The sequence below is a fragment of the Monomorium pharaonis genome, chromosome 1 (assembly GCF_013373865.1).
Source record: "Monomorium pharaonis isolate MP-MQ-018 chromosome 1, ASM1337386v2, whole genome shotgun sequence".
NCBI lineage: Eukaryota > Metazoa > Arthropoda > Insecta > Hymenoptera > Formicidae > Monomorium > Monomorium pharaonis.
In genome coordinates, this window is record NC_050467.1 from 34,945,064 (window position 1) to 34,963,655 (window position 18,592).

General features: G+C 32.9%; 1 protein-coding gene and 1 long non-coding RNA gene across 2 annotated transcripts; both read right to left on the minus strand.

Moving 5' to 3' along the window:
- Positions 1–598: 598 nt before the first annotated feature.
- On the minus strand, positions 599–16,747 carry LOC105840947 (probable tRNA(His) guanylyltransferase). The gene is made up of 3 exons (XM_036283774.1): positions 16,393–16,747; positions 5,121–5,365; positions 599–1,555 (listed from the first exon to the last, which is right to left on the minus strand). The coding sequence occupies exons 1-3, from the start codon at positions 16,745–16,747 to the stop codon at positions 1,106–1,108; spliced, it is 1,050 nt and encodes a 349-aa protein (XP_036139667.1). The 3' UTR covers positions 599–1,105.
- LOC105828400 lies at positions 9,924–12,715 on the minus strand. Its single transcript, XR_001138411.3, has 2 exons — positions 11,514–12,715; positions 9,924–11,432 (listed from the first exon to the last, which is right to left on the minus strand). It is a non-coding gene; the product is annotated as an uncharacterized LOC105828400 (long non-coding RNA).
- Positions 16,748–18,592: the final 1,845 nt, after the last annotated feature.

The following is an 18,592-nucleotide window of genomic DNA, read 5'->3' on the forward strand; positions in this document are numbered from 1 at the left end:
GTATGTATTTCTTTTATAGATTTCGAAATCCTTTTCCAGAATTAATTGTGGAGAATTTTTAATTCTGTAAATGCAATAAAAAGTTGTACATTGGAACAAATTGTACAATTCTGACGATAAAACAGATAGGATCCTCTTAAACACTGAAAACTTTTTTTCTAAGGTTCCTAGGCTCATTCTAAAAGCACAGTATTGTTCTTTGCTGAAATGCCAAGTGCGCTCCAGGCTTATTTTATACGTACAAAGTCTAAAACTTTTATACGCAGCCAATGTTTTCACGAGTTGACTACAGAAGTCGATAACAAAACTATAATTTTCTAACTTTCTTTCGTTTTTCGTATGAAATTGATCGCAGCGCACCGCGTTATTATCTGTATTTTAATTTTGGAGAAGGATTTTCAATTCCATGCAATCAATAAAAAGATTTCGGTGTCCGAAAATTAATGATAAAACAGAGCAGTTTAGTATCCCCTTAACTGTTAAAAAAATTTTTTATTTTGGACTTTAAGATTTTTTCTTATCAGAAGAATCAGAAAATTTAAATTTTTATTTGATTATAAATCAGATGAGAAAAATATTACTTAAAATTTTTGCATTAATTGGAATAATCATACCAGATAATTTATTGATAGAAATTTGAAAAAAGGTTATTTCGAAAAAAACATGTTTAAAATCTTGCAAACAGTGTATACGTTAATAAAAACTTACAAGTTTCTTTAATTTATCTCTCTTTCAAAATTTAAATTTGTAAAAAAATGTTACAAAAAAAACCAATTTTCTTTTTAACACAAGTGATAATTTAAATAATTCAAATTTACTATTTACCAACAAAATTAGCTTATTTGTACTTTTGTATATAATTATACAATTTCATATACATATCTTATTTCTTAAACGATTTTCTTATATATTTTAAAATATTTCACATATTTGAAACAGTTGATTTTCAAAGATTAGAAACATTCATTTTTATAGCATTCTTGTTTCCCAAAATTCTTTTTTCTGAAAAAAATCGTAACAAATTATCTCTTTTAAAAGTCATTGAGTATACAGTTTCAATTCAACTTTATATAAAAAAAAAAACAAAATATAAACTTTGTACAACTTATCTCCTACAAATGTGTTCACTCTCACACTGCATTCGATCTTCATTAGTGTCTTTGTTTATATTGGAATGCGCTTCTTCACTAACTGCATTCACGTTGGTCACTTGTGAAGTTGGAAGAACGTTGTTCGCAGGTTTTACCATGGTAGGTGAAAGAGAAGCGGATATCGTATTCTTAATATTATTCGTTGAAATTGGTGATTGATAAGTCGCTAAGCTTTTCAAACCGATTACTTCTGGATTCTCCTTCCAAAAACGATCGCCAATAATATCATCTATCAGAGGAACTATAGCAGATTTCAATCTCCCTGTACCGTCGACTACTAACTTCCGAATGAGCGTCGTACCCTTTCGGAACATTGGTGGTTCGTTATTATAGTTTATACCAAATTCTTGGAAGAGCAATTCGTTTTTGTGCGATGCCATAGTACCTTTAAGTTTTTCTTCCGCCTGTAAAATATTCATAAGCACTGCTAAAACCAGTATGTTGGAAAAAAATAGTTAAAATAAAAAATTTATATTTTCAGTGTTGAGAAAAAATTGAAACAGATTTTATAAAAAGTAGAATTTCGTCTTTTATCATTTAAAATTACTCCTTAAATGTTCTTTTATTTCTGTTACCAAACACGTTGTATAATATTCTATAACATTCTACATAAAATCTATGATTATGTTTACAAGTCACCACTAATTAATCGAATTTAGTAATATTTATAATTGAATTCGGTTCTTTATCGGATTTAATTTGCGTTTGTACATTAAGAGCGACATTTTATTTTAATAGTTATAATTGCGAATGTTATATTTTGCACACATCCTAAGAAGTAAATATTTTCATACATGGTTACATCATCTCTTACATACACACACACACGCACGCACGCACGCACGCACACGCACACACACGGAAAAATAAAAGGGAGAAAGAGAAGAAAAAAATCTTTTCTATCTTCCCATAAATTATACGCATTTCGTCGTTCACTCTGTGTGTGCGTGCGTGCGTGCGTGCGTGTGCGTGTGTGTGTGTGTGTGTGTGTGTGTATGAAAGTATCTACTTTTTCGGATATATCATTTTTCCCCTGAGGGTCAAACAAATAAGAGTTAACGAAAAAGAGTATCACCATTAAACTTGTCTCATTAAACACTATAGTACACTGGCGCAAAAAAAAAACGAAACAAAATTTTTGACCGATTTTTAGGCAATCTTCAAAGTGATGCAACTTTGCGAAAAATCATCCAAATTACATGTACTTTTTTTTAAATTAAAGGGCAAAGACTCTACTTTGAGAATCCCTACGCGAAAGTTTGATTTGTTAAGTGCGAACCTTTTGTATCGCATGAAAACCAAATCGCCGTCATCAAAGTGACCCGATGTGCACCACGTGGAGAATGACGATTGGATTTTGTACATCATGTAGTCCTGAAAAGGCTGAGATTTTTTAGAAAAAATTTGAACTTTTATTTTTTATGTATTAGCATGTGTATATGTATGTTTACGTGTATGTGTGGGTTTATGAGTATAGATGAATGTGATCTTCTGTTGACTTCAGTGAAATTGGTACGTCAGCTATCCGTTATATTCAGATCAGTAAGTACAAATTTCCACCGATGAATTTCAGAGCCACATGATGTTCAAAATCCGATCGTCATTCTCCACGTGATGCACATCGGGTCACTTTGATGACGGCGGTATGACTGAGTTAAACACAAATAAAATCAATGTTTAATATCATATTAATACTCAAAATTCATGATATTAAAAAAATACCGTATTTATTCGCTAAAATACCCTAAAATGCAGTGCAAATTTCAAACTCGTGTGCAATCAACAAAAAACATCGTATCGACATGTATTTTTTTTCAAATTGCTTAGAAAAGAATAAACTTTAAGAATCTAATTTAATATTAGCAAGATTTTAACGAGAAACTTGTGTAAAATGATAACAAACTTTTATTTTTTTCAATTAAAAAACACATGTTTGGTTTTCATGCGATACAAAAGGTTCGCACTTAACAAATCAAACTTTCGCGTAAGGATTCTCAAAGCAGAGTCTTTGCTCTTTAATTTAAAAAAAAGTACATGTAATTTGGATGATTTTTCGCAAAGTTGCATCACTTTAAAGATTGCCTAAAAATCGGTCAAAAATTTTGCTTCGTTTTTTTTTTGCGCCAGTGTATACCATATATGCCACCCCTTCTCCAAAGGAGAGATGCTTTTACTTGATGACGAGATTTCTGAAAAAAAAAATTTCTACCTACTAAAAAATTGAAAAATATTAAAAATTTTTAAATTATTTCTGAAAAATGTTCTAATTCGTTTAAAAATATCGTGCACACTGACTTAAAAAATGTAGTTCTAAGAAAAACGCGTTTAAAGTTTCAAGTGCTGTTTTCGGGTTAAAATTTTGTTTACGTTTTTTAGACATTAATTTACAATTTTTGATGATCTTGTTTCTCGTGTTATTTTATTACAATTCATTTTACAAATAACAATATAGAATTATCAACGCAAACGACGTTTTCTATGCTAGAGTATCAGTTTTTTTTCAGCACTTTCCGGAAGGTCGCACGGACGGAGACATAAACATCTATATTTCTATGGATATTGATCAGATTGATTTGAAACTTTCAGAGAATATTTCTACGTTGTTCTACTTTTACATTAAAATTTTTCGAAAAAATGTATTTTTTCAAAAGTTTTTACTACCTATAAGCTTTTAACAGACACGTGGGGTCACTTGGACTCCAGACCTTTTTCAACGGTGCAAATCTCCGTAATCCTAACGAAATTCAATCTTGTTTTTTCAATATGTTAAAATTTAAATTTTGATAGAATTATTATAAAATCTTCTGGCAGAAAGATTCAGATATATGTAAAAAAAAATTCGGATAAAGTTCTGAAAAACGTAAGCCTCCGATCGCACTGAAATTTTAACCAAAGTTCATCCTTGATTAGAGAAGAAAGTCCCTAAAAGGATTTTTGGCGACAAAGCCTCGTTTGTCCCCCAGCCCCTTTTAAAGTTTTTACACTTCTTACTAAATATCTCCGAAAATATTGATTTTAGAGAAAAAAGTTTGAAACAAAAAATGAAGCTCATAAATAGCTTACAAAAAAGATTATATACATTTTTTACATAAATTTATTATTTTGGCTGTTATGACTCAAAATAATTCGGCGGGGGTCAAATCGATCCCGTCAAACACTTTTTAAAATTTCTGTTTTATTAAATATGTGAAAATTTTTTAATTTAAAGGTTATATATATTTATATAACGTAAACAAAAGTTTAATTACAAATTTGAAAAAAAAGTAATTTTTTTACAATTTATAACAAAAAATTTTTCTATAATCTCGTTTTGCGAAAAATATATCTCGTTTCGCGTGGAAATTCGCAAAGGGTTGTGCAGAAAACGCGTGGGCGAGGGAGGGGCTCCGCCCCTCTCCATGCACCCCCTCCCTGTAATTTTTTCTAACCTAACCCACACATTTTAAAGTCGATATTTGATTAATGCGAAAACATTGAAAACGAACAGCGTGGAAAGTCGCAAACCTATGTGGTACTGTACAAGAGGCAAACGAGGCTTTGTCGCCAAAAATCCTTTCAGGGACTTTCTTCTCTAATCAAGGGTAAGCTTTGGTTAAAATTTCAGCGCAATCGGAGGTTTGCGCTTTTCGGAACTATACCCAAAAATTCGAACTAAAATATTAGTAACTTGGATAATTATGCACAATAGGGGCGACCTCACCGATTTATTCTTGTGCACCGACTTATTGTGCATAATTACTATAACTTGTGAAATTATTAAAAACTTTTTAATGCTAGGGTCCCTGTGTCAGTTATGTGATTTTTTTGCCGTGTCAATCAACTTTATATAAAAATGAAAATTTTTTTTTAATTGTATGATAATTTCTAAGAAAAATTTTAATCAAGATAATGACCTCAACTAGCCTTTATGTTTAAAACACATTTTATATATACTTTTTAAATCCTAGATTCTTTATTATTTACGCTTACCTGATTCGGGGTCAAATTTCCTTTCAAAATAAGATTCCAAAAACAAGTATTATATAAGTTATTGATATGTACATCAGCCTGTCGCCAAGCCAGATAATCCCTCAAATTTTTATCCGTTGGATATAGTATAACACGAGCGTCGAACGATGGAGGATAAAATAATTCCTTGCCTCTGAAGAAATGTGGCCAGTGATAGACGTACGCCGAGGTGAATAATGAGTTTACGTTAGACATTAATTTTGACGCTGAAACAAATGTGAAAACATTAAATATAAAAAATATTCTCGCAGATTTATAGTTACTCGACAATGCAATCATTCACTTTTCAATTACATCTACTACAATGTTTGTATAATGTTTACATATCTTACTTTAGAAAGAAGAGTGTCACATATCAAATTTAACTTCTCTCAAGTCAACTTTAGTTTCTTTGTTTCAGACAAGAACTATGGGCTTTATCACACCCACCAATTTGAGACAAAACGAATTTGCGGCACGCAGTGTAACTGACGCAAATTTGAATTTGGAAAAAAACAAAAAATTTTCTCTTAATCTACATGAGTATAGCTAGAGAAATACGTAGGGGATTTTGAAAATATTAATTTTTGTGTGATTGGCGAGCATTTAAAGTAACAAGTTCAATTTTTGACAAAAAAAAAGGACAATTATTTGTCAATAAATAATGTTAAAATCAACTTATCGAAAATCCCGTACATACTTCTCTTCGGAATGTTATTTTAAAGATATAGTCAAAATTTGGAGTGAATAGAATGAAAATTGTTGGAATTATACTGCGTGCCGTTTTAAAAAATCGTGTTTTGAGAAAAACGCCTTTAAAATTTTCAGATGTGTTATGAACGTGAAAAAATGAAAAATTTGGCATAAAACTTTTTTCTCCTTATTCTAGAAACTTAAAACGTTTAAAACATCTTTTAAGCGAATAAAAAAAAATCAATTTTCTGAAAACTTATTACAGTGGTCTTAAGAAAGAACAAGCTATTGGATGAGATTATCCTATTATTATTATATTTATTATTTGAATTTTAAAGAGAAACAAGTAAGAAATTTTATCAAGGAAAATTGTTAACTGCAAATTGTTGGCTACACATATACATAAATAAATTATAATTATTGTGTGCTAAAAAAAGTGTTATTGTCAAATTGAGAGAGAGAGAGAGAGAGAGAGAGAGAGAGAGAGAGAGAGAGAGAGAGAGAGAGAGAGAGAGAATACACACACATACATATATATGTACATATATACTTATATGTATTATATGTATATACCTTTGAGTATATATACATGGAGGAGGAATGCCAGCACTGAAAGTGTGTCCAAGATCTGTGCGAGAGAGAAAGGTATATCATGATTCTTGCTCTCTCTGCGCATGCGTCAAACGCTATATGTACAATGGCTGGCATTGTATGTTTCACACACACATACAATTCGTAAATAAGTACAAAAGTGCACAAGAAGTGCACAAGAAGTGTTGAAATTGCGGTGCAGATAATGATATTAACGCATGCGCAGAGAAAGCGAGTATCATGATATACCTTTCTCTCTCGCACAGATCTTGGACACACTTTCGGTCTACATGAAACCATAGCAATTCCTCCTCCATGTATACTCAAAGGTATATACATATACAATATATAGATATTATTGGTCCCAAATTTTTTGCCTTTAACTCGTTTGCCTGTAACTCAATTGTTAAGATGGAGGCGTTGACGCGCACACAAGAGTAAAGTACCTTAGAAAAATTAATTGCTGCATCGATTTTAGTATGAAAATAATCATCTATTTATCTACTCTTAAAATATTTTAAACACAACTTTTTTTCTCAATATTTAACTTGTGTACTCAATTATTAAATTTGGAGGTACTGATGAGCAGATAAAAAATAATTTTATTCGAGACCAGAATATTTTAAAAGCAGGTAAATAGACAATTAATACATTTAATACCAAAGTTGATACAGCAATTAATTTTTTAAAAATATTTTACTCTTGTGAGCGCGTTAGCACCGCCACCTTAACAATTGAGTTATACAAGTTAAATATTGAACAAGAAATTCGAGATATTTTAGAATATTTTAATAAAGGTAAATAGACAATTATTCTGATACCAACGTCAATGCAACAATTAATTTTTTAAAGGTACTTTATTCTTGTATTTTTATAAATTGTAAGGATTTTTTAAGTTATTTTACAAGTTTAAAATTTTAATTATATATTTTACGAGTATTTGATTAAAGAAATACTTTTAAGCTTGTCGTGTATGGTTAACTTCTTATTTTTAATTTTCTTTTATACTGTTACAATATGACAGTAATTACTGATTTCTGGACCGAATTCCTGTTTATGTGCTTTCTATGTTTGGTTATTCTAATCTTAAGCAACCTGCCCGTTTGGCCGACGTAAGAACCTTCACAATCTTTGCACTTGATTTCATATACTACGTTATATTGTGAAGAAAAAAACTGGTATTGGGTCCTTATGTGCCCCAATATATCTATTGAGCTTATTGAGACAAGTGTAAGCTATTTTAACATCTATCCCATTTAGGCAATCACGGATTTTTTCTGAGATTATGGTAATTATGGATCATAGAAGTAAAGAATTACATGACTTCGATTGGGAAAATGTTTTAATTTTGGACAAAGAAAAGAATTTATTTAGGAGACATATTTCAGAGATGATCCACATTAAAAAACAAAAGGACTTAATATGCAATGTGATACGGATTTATTAAATTCGATTTATGATGATCTCTTTAAGTAATGCCCCTTGAATGCTTCTTCCCTTTCTAGTTCCCCCCTCTTATTACTTCTCTCCCCCCAATCCTTCTTTGCCCCTCTAAGACCCCTTCGATTTGACATTCTGATCCATACCGCGGAATATCGTTGCCTCACAGCGTGTTCTTGACATCGACAAATACAGTTCCATTTCATATACACACAATGTAGCGACTTATGTTTAAATTTTAACCAACTTAAGTAAGTAAGCGTTTTTGTGGAGGTTTCTTTAAACGTTGTTGGCTTGCGATACGGTTGCTTAATTTGTGTTGATTTATATGTTTAGTTGACCTTGAATTTGAATCCAATTAGATCATTATTGCCTTAGGGCATTACACACAGTTAGAGTCCGACCGAAATTTCGGTTTTGGTTTCGGCTAGTTTCGGCCAAAAATCAAGATTTCGGCTTGATTTCGGTTTCGGCCGAAATTAAGAGTAAATTTCGGTGTCAGCCGAAATTCGGTGTCACCAGCGCCGCCAGCGGTTTCACCATCTCTTATCTCTTATCCGTTTTCATTCAAACAATTACAAAAGGCTGCAAATAAATATTTATCAGCTCCGCCGACTTCTGTAACAAGCGAACAACTATTTAGATTTATGCAGATAGACGCAGTAATTTATTGGAAAAAAATGTCGAGAAACTTTTATTTTTATGTTACAACATAAAATTATTTAACTTTAATTATTAAGTTTTAATATAATGTTAAATAATAAAACTGTGATGTATAACTTCACTGTTATACTATGCAATGTATCTAATATAATTTCTATTAAAAAGTTGACTTTTTAAAAGATGTTTTTGTTTTTTCTAAAAAATACATTTATATTGTAATAAAATATAATAAATAATAAAGTATTAATACATTCTTAAATAAAAGCTTATTTAATAAGTGATAAAAAGCTTATTCGATAACAGAATACTTAAATATTAAATATACATTTTTCCAACAATCTCTTAAGTTATATATATAATACTTTATACATTTTTCAAAAGTTTCGGTTTCGGCCAAAATTCAGAGAAGACCGAATATTCGTTTTCGGTTTCGGCCGAAACAAAAAAAAGTGGTTTCGGTCGGACTCTACACACAGTTTCGGCATTCAACCCCGAGCAGCAGCATGAGATTCCATTCTACATTAATTAAAACAGCACTGAAGAAGACTCGAATTGTGAGTCGAAACGTTTGCGCACCGATGTATTATGTATCATGCCACTATATTTCATCGGTATGACAGATTCCTAAATAACCTGACGTTCATAGTACACAAGCGCCTCTTGTGTCAAAAATGTGAAAGTGACTTTTCTGATCTGAGAAGTCAATGACAATGATGACGTTTCTTACATAAAAATTTTGACATTTGGATTTTGCGTCGTGATATCTCCTCTCATAGAGGAAAATCGTAGAGGAAAAATAAAAATAGTTTTCTTATACAAATCAACCCCGAACTTTTGATTAAGCCTTGTTAGAACTCGATCCGTTTAACCGTTTCTGAGATCCGATAATCTCACAAGTCGCGTACTCGCATAAAGAGCACAGTCGGGCTCACGTCGCGCGTTCACTTGGCGCGAGCCACTACCGTGTCTCTTAATGATTTATGTATTAAGTTACGATACACTATTCTGAAATTGGAGTTCATAATACAACTCAAAAATATTGTTAAACAATAAACTATAGCACACTCACATCCCAGTGCTGGCTCTAATTGGCGTTTAATTTCCATTTTTAGTCTATTGAATATTGTCTTTTATTAACTCTTTTATTTGTCACGCAATAAAGATGTCACATTTGTAGAAACAAAATATATTTTCTACGTTTCAACTGAACTACTTAGAACTGGACCTTTTGCATTTAAAAAATCCTGATTTAGAGGTTATACATAAAAAGTCCAAAGTAACAAAACGTAAAGTTTTAAAATAAGTTTAATGTATACTTCTTTATTTATTTCTTTCAATTTATTTTTTTGTCTCTCCTCTTTATTCATGTTGTGCAAATCCTACACATCTTTGATTTTATTTATATTAAAAAGACTTTTTTTAATTATACATGCTATAACCGTGCTCGCGAGAGCGACGGCCAACTTCGCCTCCGTCCCTGGTTGCGGCTCTGAGCCGCTCGGGTGTCGGAACGACCGTTTCTCGTGGTTTTCGTTAGAATATGAAATTGGGCGCCAGGTACGTTAAGCGTACCACTCTTCTCACGAGTCGCGGAAGATTACTCTTGATTCGTAAAATCACGGAAAAAGAACAGGCCTCGTAGGCGACCGGACGGCTCCGATAGTCAGTTACTCAGCCCTAAAATGGCAGAGGGGAAGGTTCGATGCGGGCGGATGGAATCGGGAAGGCGAGAGAAATATCGTGAACACAACATTGATTAAACAAGCAAGAATAACAAATATATTTCACAATTCAAACAATTACAAATTCTTAACGATCGGCGACCACACTTTACGCGCGCAACGAGCAGGCGATCGCTCAAAATCAGATCTCTCGAACACAGGACAATTATCAGGAACGTCACTTCACGTACGCGAAGATTCTCTGACTCGTCTATACCTGACTATGCGTCGTTAGTAGGCACCGAACTCCCAGTAAGATAACGGTCTCACCAAGGGCGATCGGGACGAACAATATTTCGGAGCCCGCGTAACACGCGGACTCGTGCTATGGCGTACAATATAATATTTTGCGAATAAAGTGCGCGACAATTATTACTCGCTCGCTAGCGAAACTGTAAGAGACGAATAGTCATTTTGACAAAAATACAATTACGCGAAGATTCGCGATACAAATACGATACAAATACAATAATGACTCGGCTGCGGATCGGGACACGCATGCAACACAATTATAACGAAGAGAACGACACGCAGGCGGGCGCGATTGGGCAAGACGACGAGATTGCAGAAAATTGGGGAGCTCGTGACTCTACTTTAACAACGGAAAGACCGTAATAAATCCGTGACATTCTTGCGGCTCGCCCAATCACAAAATCGGCGGCTTTACAATGGTTTCGTGACGCTCATCTCACCAAGTTGATTCCTCCTCCTCAGCCTCGTTCGGGTCGGGATATTTCGCTCTGCGTTCCCTCACAATTGTGCAGCTCGGGATCGATATCGCACGCACTGACTTCCGCAACCAATGTTCGATCCTTGATCCTGCGGAGACCGCTCGGCGACGCGTCGCATCTTGCCTGTGATAAGCCGGGCCCTTATTGGCCGCGATTTTCTGCACGATGTGCGCGCAACGCGTGACGTGCGTTGTCGCTACTTGCTGGGTGATTCTAGGCGCGGTGATCGAACTTTCGGGGCCCTGCGCGGCTGCGCACGTAAATTTTGCGCTTTCTTGTCGGCAGCGGTTCCTCGTCTCTTAACGGAGCGCATCTCCCATCTCCGGGATGTTGCCTTCGCCTCTCCATGGGCGGCAATTATGTAGTTAATTCACGTGGCCTGTTCCGAGATTTTTGCGGGATCTGCTCCCTAGCCGCGCTGTCAGGACACCTTGTCTGTGCGCCTTCCTCGGATCCTGTAATCGTAATTCTTCGTAGAGTAAAGAGACTTTTTAATGCGCTGAAAAATTGTAAGCAAGGTAAAGAGCGGTACGAACTGCGGACCCCCGTTCGAAAAGGGTCTCTGTAAATCCCTCGTTGACAGCTCACTCCGCGACTCCCGGGAAGGTCCTCAGTTGAGACGAGACGTCAAAAATTACAAGTTAAGTTCCTATTAGTCCGATTTCCGCCGCACTCACGAGGCAACGCTCGCAAAAATTCCAACAATTTAATAAAGGACAACACACGGGACGCACGCACACAAAATACGACGCGTCGCTCTTCCGCGTCCGCTCCCGAACAGGAGAACGCAGGACCCGCGTGATGCAAATGCATAAGCGCTACCAAGGCCCTTGTGACGGACAACAGCCCGCAGTTGTCACATCACAATGCATATAATATACTGAGCAACAAAATTAACGCAACAAAAATTCTTATCAAAATTTCACTTAACTTCAAATAATCGTAACTTCACGAAAACTTATCGATAACTATATTAGAAAGTTTTTTATTTATTTAAAGCTTGAATCTCTACTTTAAAGAGCTTTTGATTCTCTCTTTTTCCCTTTTCGGCATCTCTTTAAAAGAACATTTTGTGTTTAAAATTTTTCATACCGCGCTCACGGGGTAGAATGAATTTTTCATATATTACGCGTTATATTATAAACTTAATACATGTATATTATAATAATATATGATACGCTGTAAACTTAAATATATAATAAATCTTTTATTAAGGAGGGCGTTTCCTGTAAACGGCAAAAAAATAGACAATTTTTTAGGAATTTTTTAGAATAAAAATATTACACTAAATGTTTTGAAACTATACAGTATTATTATTCGTCATTTATCATGTATAAAAAAAATTTTTTTGTTCCAAAATAATCGATATACAGGGTGTAATGTAAACCTTCCGTCAACGTTTATGAGCAGATAGAGAGCATTAAACTGAACAGAAAAGTCCTTTACCGTTGTTCCATTTTCGCAATAGTTAACGAGTTATTGACTTGTAAAATTTGCTGTATTAGCCCGACCTATCGAGAAATGCGAGCGCCCGGCCGCTCTTCCAGCGTTTGAGCCTTGAGATTGCTAGGCGTGAGGGGAGTTGTTACAACAAACGACAATGGCTACGCACGACCGACGCGTAACACTGGATTCTCCCTTTGAGTTATGATAGTTTCTTGCTTTTTTTAAATAAAAATAATATTTTCATGTGCACTAAAAAATATCAATCTTAATGCTTAAAGAAGCCATTACTAAATTAATTTTTTTAGAATAAATAACAATTATTTTTAATAAAAGATATATTTTTTGATGATCTTAAATGTCGTAAATTGTCATTATAAATTAAAAAAAAAACTGTTATGTGCTCGAAAAAAAAATTTGTACTTATTCAAAAAACATTACGAAATTTTACCGATTAAAATTGAAATAATCAAATAAAATTTTTGTTTTATCTTTATATTTTTAATTAAAAATTAAACTAAGAAATTTATATTTTTATTAAAAGTAATCTCTATGATAGACTTATAATACACAGAGAAAACTTTATGGTAAAAATTATTATGGTAAGTAGTGAACGCGGACCAAGGAAAAATTTTGGAAATTTTTATTATGTTTTTCATCAAATTACGATAGTATTTACACCACTCGTATGGTATAATTCTCTGAAATTTCTTCTTACAGTTCGTGGTTACTATCGTAAATAATAAATGATATATAATTTTTCTATAAAATTTTCTCCGTGTAGATTTACGAATATATGAGTTTATAAAATGTTTGAAAGCTTATAAATAATATTTATTTAATTAAAAAAACTTTTAGTATGTAATTTGTGTGTGTGTGTGTGTGTGTGTGTGTGTGTGTGTGTGTGTGTGTGTGTGTGTGTGTGTGTGTACATACAATCGCGAGAATTAAGAGCTATTCATTAGCTTTCAAGCTGATAACAGTTTCAATTTTTGAGCTCATCCCAAACAATTTCCAAACAAATACGAGTCGAGAAAAATGTTAGAAAAAATGAAACTTATTAAGAATCATGTTAAGAATGTAGCATACAAAATTCCAAAGCTTAACTCTTAAAATGTATACATTCCGACTTTTGAGTTACAACCCTTTAACGATAAAATCATCCCAAACCTCCCCAGCACAAGAAAGAACTCTACTTAAAATAAGGTGAACTATTTACTTTACAACTAAATATTGTTTGTTGATTTACAAATTCGCAAAATATTGTTTCGATTTTTGAGCTGTAACCCTTTTACGATAAAACTGCCCCAAACCTCCCCAGTACAAGAAAAAACTGTATTTAAAATAAGGTTGACTATTTACTTCAATTAAATATCGTTTGTCGATTTATGAGCTCGCCAAATATGTGCATTTTAATTTTTGAGCTAGAGGTATATTAATTTACTCTTACATTACGAGGTATATTAATTTATCTCGTTCAATCCTTTTTTTGACAAAAGTTTCATATATCCTTCAGCAGAAGATTGTTTTTCTTTCTTTAAGAAGAACTTGTTAGAAAATTATGAAGTTTAGTATAAATGTTTAGTACAAACAATTAAAGAGTTAAAAAAGGCATACTAAAGGTAATTCTTAGCATGCTCACATCAACAAATTTTAATTTTTCGATTTTAAAGCTTCACAAAATGACTTTAAATGACACCCATCGTTATCAATAATGGTATCAAATAAAACTTTCAACTTTTCTTAACAATCCCTCAAATTTTATAAGAATCACTTAAGTAGTTGAGAAATTGTAGCTTTTCAAAAGTATAGTTGACTACAAATATCCTGCATATTCTTTAAATACAAAAATTTTGCAAAAAGATATTGAGTATTGCAAGATTATTGATATTGATTTAAATATCATTTAAAACAATGTGCAATGATATTTTATTTACATAACATTATCATACTTTTATCTTATTACACAAAATAAAATTTTAAAGTCTATTTAAATACTCATCAACTTTTCTCTTTTAAAAACTCCAAATAAACTTTATTAAATAAAAAAACGCAAGAGTAAAGCATTAAGGCAAATGCTATTTGTTATTTAACTCTTACCCAGTACTATGGAGTCAATCTGACTTGAATTTAACTTTCAATTAACTGTCAAAAAAATTCATGAAAGTCGTAAAAATTTTTTGACATATTCAAAATCAAATTTTAATTTAAAAAACCTATTTTGTCTCAAAGTAAAATGTTTAAAAGGTAATCTGCAAATTTTTCAAGTTACTAATGTGAATATCTTCTTTGCAGCAAGCATTTTTGTTTAATGGGGTTCCAATAAACCATAAGATACCAGTTATAAATTCCAGTAAAGCATGGTGGAATCAACCAGGTGAGTTTGCCAACTAATTTTTAGTTTGATCTGCGCATCCACGTGAATGGATCCACGTGACGTCATGCACCCAAACGTAAGTAAAATATAAATTATGTGTTACCCGTTTCCAAAGCAACGTAGTAGCCGTGCACGCTAGAAAATTGGATACGGTTCAACAAAACTTTTTCATGCGAGGATTGAATTTAGTATAAAATTTATTTTTCTATTTTTTTTAATTATTAAAAACCGCTTTGAAATGACGAACTGCACCTGTTTTACTTGCATAAAAAATTGATATACATTTCTCGCAAAAATTTTCCAAAATATTATAACATGTTACAATTGTACAATTTATTAATAAATATTTTGTTCCATTCATTTGTAGTCATCAAAATTAATAATTTAATTTATTATTCAAGTTTTAATAAATAATTTCTTAAATATTTTTTGCTTTGTTATTACTTAAAATATTAACGTTCAAATTTACCGCCTCTTATGACTTGGATCCAGCACTTTCATTGGCTTATAAAATTTATGCGCATTTACTCACCTTGTTGATTCCACCCATAGACCTTATAGATATGGACCGGCAATTGCCTACAGTTTGTGTATAGAAAACGGTGTCCAGAAGAGGTGCGAGAGAGAAACAGACTTTTTAGTACTTCTTTCTCTAAAGTTACTGGAAATAACTATCGCGCATGTCAGCACACATGCATACATATGTATATACATATATATACACACACATAAGTTAAAACATGTGACCAAACGTATCCAATCATTGGATTTCAATGTATAATACGTACAAGCATGCACGAAACATATTTCCGGACTCTTTAGAGAGAGAAGTATGGACACGGTTTCGCTTGGTATTGCCAGTCCATATCTATAAGGTCTATGATTCCACCATGCACTGAAGTGTATCGGATAAGGGTTAACCTATTCCTCTACTTATAATCCATTAATATAATTATTTTCATCTCATAGTCTAATTATATAAAAATGCATATAATGTAATTATATCAAACTGTTCATTATCAAAAGTTGTCACAAATATAACTACAAGCCAAAATAATATCAAAATAACAAAAGTAAATCTGGATCAAAGTTATTTTTAATAATTACCTTAGAACCATTTTGATGTCATTTAATGTTGACTTTTTGTTCTGCATATTTTCTAAATTACTACACATATGACAGAAATCTAAGAAATATTTCTGTCGTACTTTTATGACATTTTGCAGAATTCTTTTAGAATTGCTATACATAAAATCATAAAAGAAGGAAACCTTTCTGAAAACTTAACAAGTAGTATTATGTAGAGAGTATAATAAGAAAACATAGTCACCAACTTATGGTGTTTCTCATAGGAATGACTTTTAATTGTGCTTTTATATAACTGGTATATAAGAAAGGAATGTTTAATTTTGATATAGTTATTAAAGGAAATTATATATCCATCTTCCCTGAAATTAAATCCTCCAAATCTCATTTTGGTAAAAATTAACTTGTATTATTTCTCAAATGACTGATTCAATTATGTGCAACTAAAAACAAATTCTATATATTCACATTCTACATTCTAAGGTAAATCAGATTGTCAAGAGGCACACCTCTGCGGTTGTAAAGCTGTGTGTCTTTCCGGAAAACAAAGGAATATTCGTCGCTCTGGCCAAAGCCCAGTATAATCTCTTTAAAGTCTTCCATAACGGTGATAGCGGCACGATTCATCAACTCGAGCGCGGCCACGTCGTTCGGCTTGACGAACTGGTGCGCATCGCAGAACCTGGAGAAATTCCTGCCGTCTATCCTAACCACGATCCAGCAGTTTGGCAGACAGCTGTCATCTCGCTCGAATTCCTTCACATACTCGAACTTGCTCTTGGCCATCGTAGTCAGGCACAAGTATCGGCGCGAGACCAATTGTCGCTTGGCCCGGCTGACGATTCTTGTGAGAAGGCTCTTCATCCGGGTATGCTCCGTCAAAGACACGCGATATCACTGTGTCGGAGTCGGAACACGGCGTCGCCGTGTAGAAAGAAAGAGACAATTGTCGAATAGATATAAAATGAAATCGTTAAACCAGATATCTGACTCTCACTTCCGGATATACCGCCGCGTACGTGAAATGATAACGACTTTTGATAACTCATCCGAGTTATAAATCCGAATTTTCACGTTGTTTCACGTGTGTCAAATAAAATGCCACATGCAACTGTGCATTTGTGCAACTGATGCAACCGGTAGCGGCAGTGTTTTATTAGTCTGTTTTTTCTATGGTTTGTTCGCGTCGCCATGCCCCGACATGCTCCTACTCACTCCAACGCATTCTAATAGGTTGGCGTCATCGGAATCAACGTATTGGAGTGCGTTGGGGTGAATAAGAGCATGTTGGAGCATGTGACGCGAACAGACCCCTAGCTGCACTGTTGCACCGGTGCAATAAGTTAAAGTAAGACAAGTATATTTTTGGCCTGTTCTTTTTAGCTGCACTGATGCACTGGTGCAATAAGTTAAAGTGAGACAAATATATTTTTTCTCATTCTAGCTTGTTGCACCAGTGCAGCAGTGCAGCGAAAAAAAAACAGACCATTGGTCTGTTCTTTCTAGATGCACTGTTGCACTGGTGCAATAAGTTAGAATGAGAAAAAATATACTTGTCTTACTTTAACTTATTGCACCGGTGCAACAGTGCAGCTAGAAAGAACAGACCACATTTTTCTCATTCTAACTTATTGCACCAGTGCAACAGTGCAGTTAGAAAGAACAGACCATAAGACAAGTATTTTTTTTCTCATTCTAACTTATTGGGTGTTTACGATAATGGCTATCCAAGTAATTTTCTCTAGGACCGAAATATATGATAAGCACAACCATCTACTATCATCATGATTCGTGACAACTCAATGCTGTCCGGTATAGCCAAATCATCACGAGCAAGTTGCGAGTTGCGAGTTCCGTGAGTTTGTAGCAGGTAACCTAAAAAGTACGACATAATAATTTGATTATTACAATTAAAAATAATCTGTTTTTAATGTATGTTTTTAATGGTAAGATTATTAACTTCATTAAAATAGTAATTATATAACACAATCATGTATTTTTAAAGTATTGTCTAAAGTAATATTAAAGAGATTATTTTATTTACAAATATTTTATTTATTAATTTGTCTATCAAGTTTATATTATAACGTATATCTAACGCATATCTAACGTATATCTGTTTACAGTATATCTTAATTTACTATGCACTTGTATTACAAATTAAAAAAATTTATTGTAAACATTATTATTAGTTTCACATTAGTGAAATATTCATGCATAATATTTATACATAAAGATATATGATTTTTAAAATAATGATAACACCATGCAACTTATCATTAAGACCCGGTTCCACAACTCACGGTTAACTGCTAACGGGAGATTAATCGACTACCTATCTTTCTCTGTATTATTATCTAAGGAGAGACAGAAAATCTATTAACCTCCCGTTAGCAGTTAACCGTGAGTTGTGGAACCGGGCCTTACAGTTGTTACAAGAAAGAAAAATATTTATACTTAAATTTTTATTTTACTTGTAATCTAAAAAATATTATTAATAATGATTTATTTAGTAATTTTACATAATTTATCTCATTTGTTTCAAAGTGTTAACACCATCCGTTTAATAAAAGATGACTTTTCTAATATGTATGTTAGTTAATAATAAATAATAACATTTATTGAGAATCAATGTTTAATTAAAATATTATATTAGGTTTTGAAATAATACCGTTATGATAGAAACTTGATAGACAAAATAAATATTTG